The sequence below is a fragment of the Octopus bimaculoides genome, chromosome 11, assembly GCF_001194135.2.
Source record: "Octopus bimaculoides isolate UCB-OBI-ISO-001 chromosome 11, ASM119413v2, whole genome shotgun sequence".
NCBI lineage: Eukaryota > Metazoa > Mollusca > Cephalopoda > Octopoda > Octopodidae > Octopus > Octopus bimaculoides.
The window spans coordinates 38,873,276-38,876,390 of NC_068991.1; the positions used below are offsets into that span (position 1 = coordinate 38,873,276).

At 33.5% G+C, this 3,115-nt stretch overlaps 1 protein-coding gene across 1 annotated transcript in view; it reads left to right on the forward strand.

Moving 5' to 3' along the window:
- Window positions 1-3,115, forward strand: part of LOC106883094 (protein artemis) — a 43,274-nt gene that overhangs the window by 24,340 nt on the left and 15,819 nt on the right. Inside the window, exon 7 of the mRNA XM_014933985.2 lies at window positions 548-761. Within this exon, the coding sequence (XP_014789471.1) occupies window positions 548-761 (214 nt within the window). The remainder of the gene's footprint in view (window positions 1-547; window positions 762-3,115) is intronic.

Genomic DNA, 3,115 nt, shown 5'->3' on the forward strand with positions numbered 1-3,115 from the left:
ATATATAGTTTTAGGGAAAAGAACCAAGTTTCATGAACTCATCGATGAAAATCCACTATCACATATAGAAAAATTAATAATTAAAAGCACAATAAATGAGTATAATATAATACAAAGTAAATATCATATCTTTATCTTATGATATTTACTTTGTATTATATTATACTCATTTATTGTGCTTATAATTATTAATTTTTCTATGTGTGATAGTGGATTTTCATCGATGAGTTCATGAAACTTGGTTTTTTTCCCTAAAACTATATATTTATATATATATATATATATGAATGTATTTTTATGTGTATGTATACACACACAGTACAGTTTGAAATTTATTTTATATACTGCATATATATGCTTGCCTAGTTAACTGTTAGTCTTCCTCAAATAATGTTGTCCAATTCTGTGTGAACATATTCAAATGCATGGTCAACTTTCACTGAAGGAGTATGTGTGTGTGTTGATATGGTGGCTAAACTTGTTCTGTAAATTGCCAATTTGGTTGCAAATTAATTTTCGAAATATTCTTGTATAATTCTACTTTTAGCATGAAATTAATTAAAAGCTTGTATGTAGACACAACCTTCTGCATTCCTGAGGCCTTTCATGTTCCAACTCGAACACAATCATATGAAGCTATCCTTTCCGAAGTCACAAAGCATTTTAAGAAAGATGACAATAATTACGTATGCATCTTTTCTAAAACCGGATTTGGTTATGAACACCTGCTAGAGAAACTGGCTAAAGCTTTCAGAATGAAAGTAAGCTTTATTTGGCATTATTATGTTCACCTTTGTTGTTTGCATTGTTTTTCTGTTTCTTTACTTGTTTTTGCTTGTGAAGGAGAATATTAGAACTATTGATCTCATTTCTTCCATCTGTAGTATGTTTGATCAGTCTGATCTTTGTCATCGGGTGATTTATATAGGTTAGAGTGAAAAGAAGCTTTTAATTCAATGTTTCTAAACCATCTTTTTTATTATTATTCTAGACCCCTTTTTCATTTAATTTAAAAAAAAAAAAAACTTGGAAAGCATGCAGTCCACCATGGAGTAATGATAGGTTGGGTATCAAGTTATAGAAAATCTGCTTCGATGAATTCCGTCTGACTCATGCATGCATGAAAATGTAGACATCCATATGATTTTGTGTGTGTGTGTGTGATCATCATTTAACATCCGTTGTCAATGGTGGTACAGCATAGGTTGGACAGTTTGACCAGGGCTGGTAAGCTGGAAGGCTGCACCAGACTCCAGTCTGATTTGACATGGTTTTCTATGGCTGGGTGCCCTTCCTAATGCCAACCACTCCAAGAGTATAATAAGTACTTTTACGTGCTTCTGGCACAGGTGCCATTTGCATGACACCAGCATCTGCCACGACTGCAATTTCTCAAGCACAACATAATGCCAAAGGTCTTGATCATTGCCTCCATGAGGTTCAACACTCAAAAGGAACTCGGCCACTTTGCCTCCATGAGGCTGTTATGATGATAATGAAATGTCAGTGTGTGTGTATGTTTCTAGCCATGTATCTCCCATATAGCCAGACACTTGTGTTTGTCTCTTACTTGAGCTTTCCAACAGCTGTCATAGAGCCACCTTCCCCTCTCAAATACTCTCTATTTAGTAGTAGGAGCTTGTTTCCTTTTCCTCTCCTCCTTTTCACGTATGTGTGTGTGTGTATGTATATATGTATGTTTATGTGTATATGTACGGTTGTATATATGTATATATATATATATATATATGTAGAATACGAGAATTTTAATGGAGATAAGGCTCCAGTATATAATACAACTGTTTTTTTTTGCTTGTATATGAGCTAAAGATTAATAAAATTTGGTATAAGATAAAAATTTCAGATATTAGTCTTAAACATTCAGACAAGCAAATTCATAAATCAGATGTGTGACATGAGATATTATTCCATTCAAATAACCACATATTTATATTAAGACATAAATGATAAAGATGTAGAAATATAAGAATATAAACATAGAAAATATAACGAGTCCCATGAAAGTAGAAAATATAGTTAGAATGTGTGTGTGTGTGTAATATGTAAAGGTAAGATCAAGGTGTAGGAAGTTAGTAAGCTTTGAGCAGTCCATAGAAGATATAAAAACAATTTTCAGGAACAAGAGTGGTTTATTGACATAGAAGGTTGTAAATTATTCCCATATCGAAGTTCAATAAGCCTAGAAAAGTTATTTTATAATTTATGATTAGCAGCTGGGGTTCCTGTGTATGCAAATAGAAATCAAAAATTAGGTAATGGAGTAGATACAATCCAGGCTACATGTTTCATTGCTAGCAGAACCTCAGAAGTAATAATTACCCAAATGAGGGGTAATCTCCTAGCTACCCATCAGGCCAAAGATACCTTAGTCAAATGAAGGTTACATTGTTGTCAACTCCATGTTAACTCACAGGAGGTGTGATTGAAAATGTGTGGAAAGCACAGTTACAGAACCAAAGGGAAAACATATTTGTTAAGAAATAATATATGGGAGTGGGTAAATGTCTAAATTTGTTAAGGAAAAGAATAAGAATACAAAAAAAGATAGGAGAAGGGTAAGGGGAACAGATTTGATATTGTTGAAGTTGGCTAAGGGACTGTCTTTGTGAATTTGAGCTGGTGTCATTTACTGGGTCTACTGTAGAATAAATGCACACATATATGCACGTACATACACGCACACTTTTGCCTGCTCCAGTATATATATATATATATAGGAAGGGCATCCAGCTGTAGAAACTCTGCCAAATCAGACTGGAGCCTGGTGTTGCCATCCGGTTTCACCAGTCCTCAGTCAAATCGTCCAACCCATGCTAGCATGGAAAGCGGACGTTAAACGATGATGATGATGATGATGACAACATACGTCTATATACACATATATCGATACATGTATATACACATACTTACCTGCTCCCACTATAAACCTACATGTATACTTTCGCCTTTGCGCTTATGCCAGTAAGTACATTTGTGTATGTAAATAGTCTCACACACATACATTCATAAAATCACCTAAATACTTATATTCACAGATGTGTGAGTGTATATATATATATATATATATATATATATATATATATATATATATACA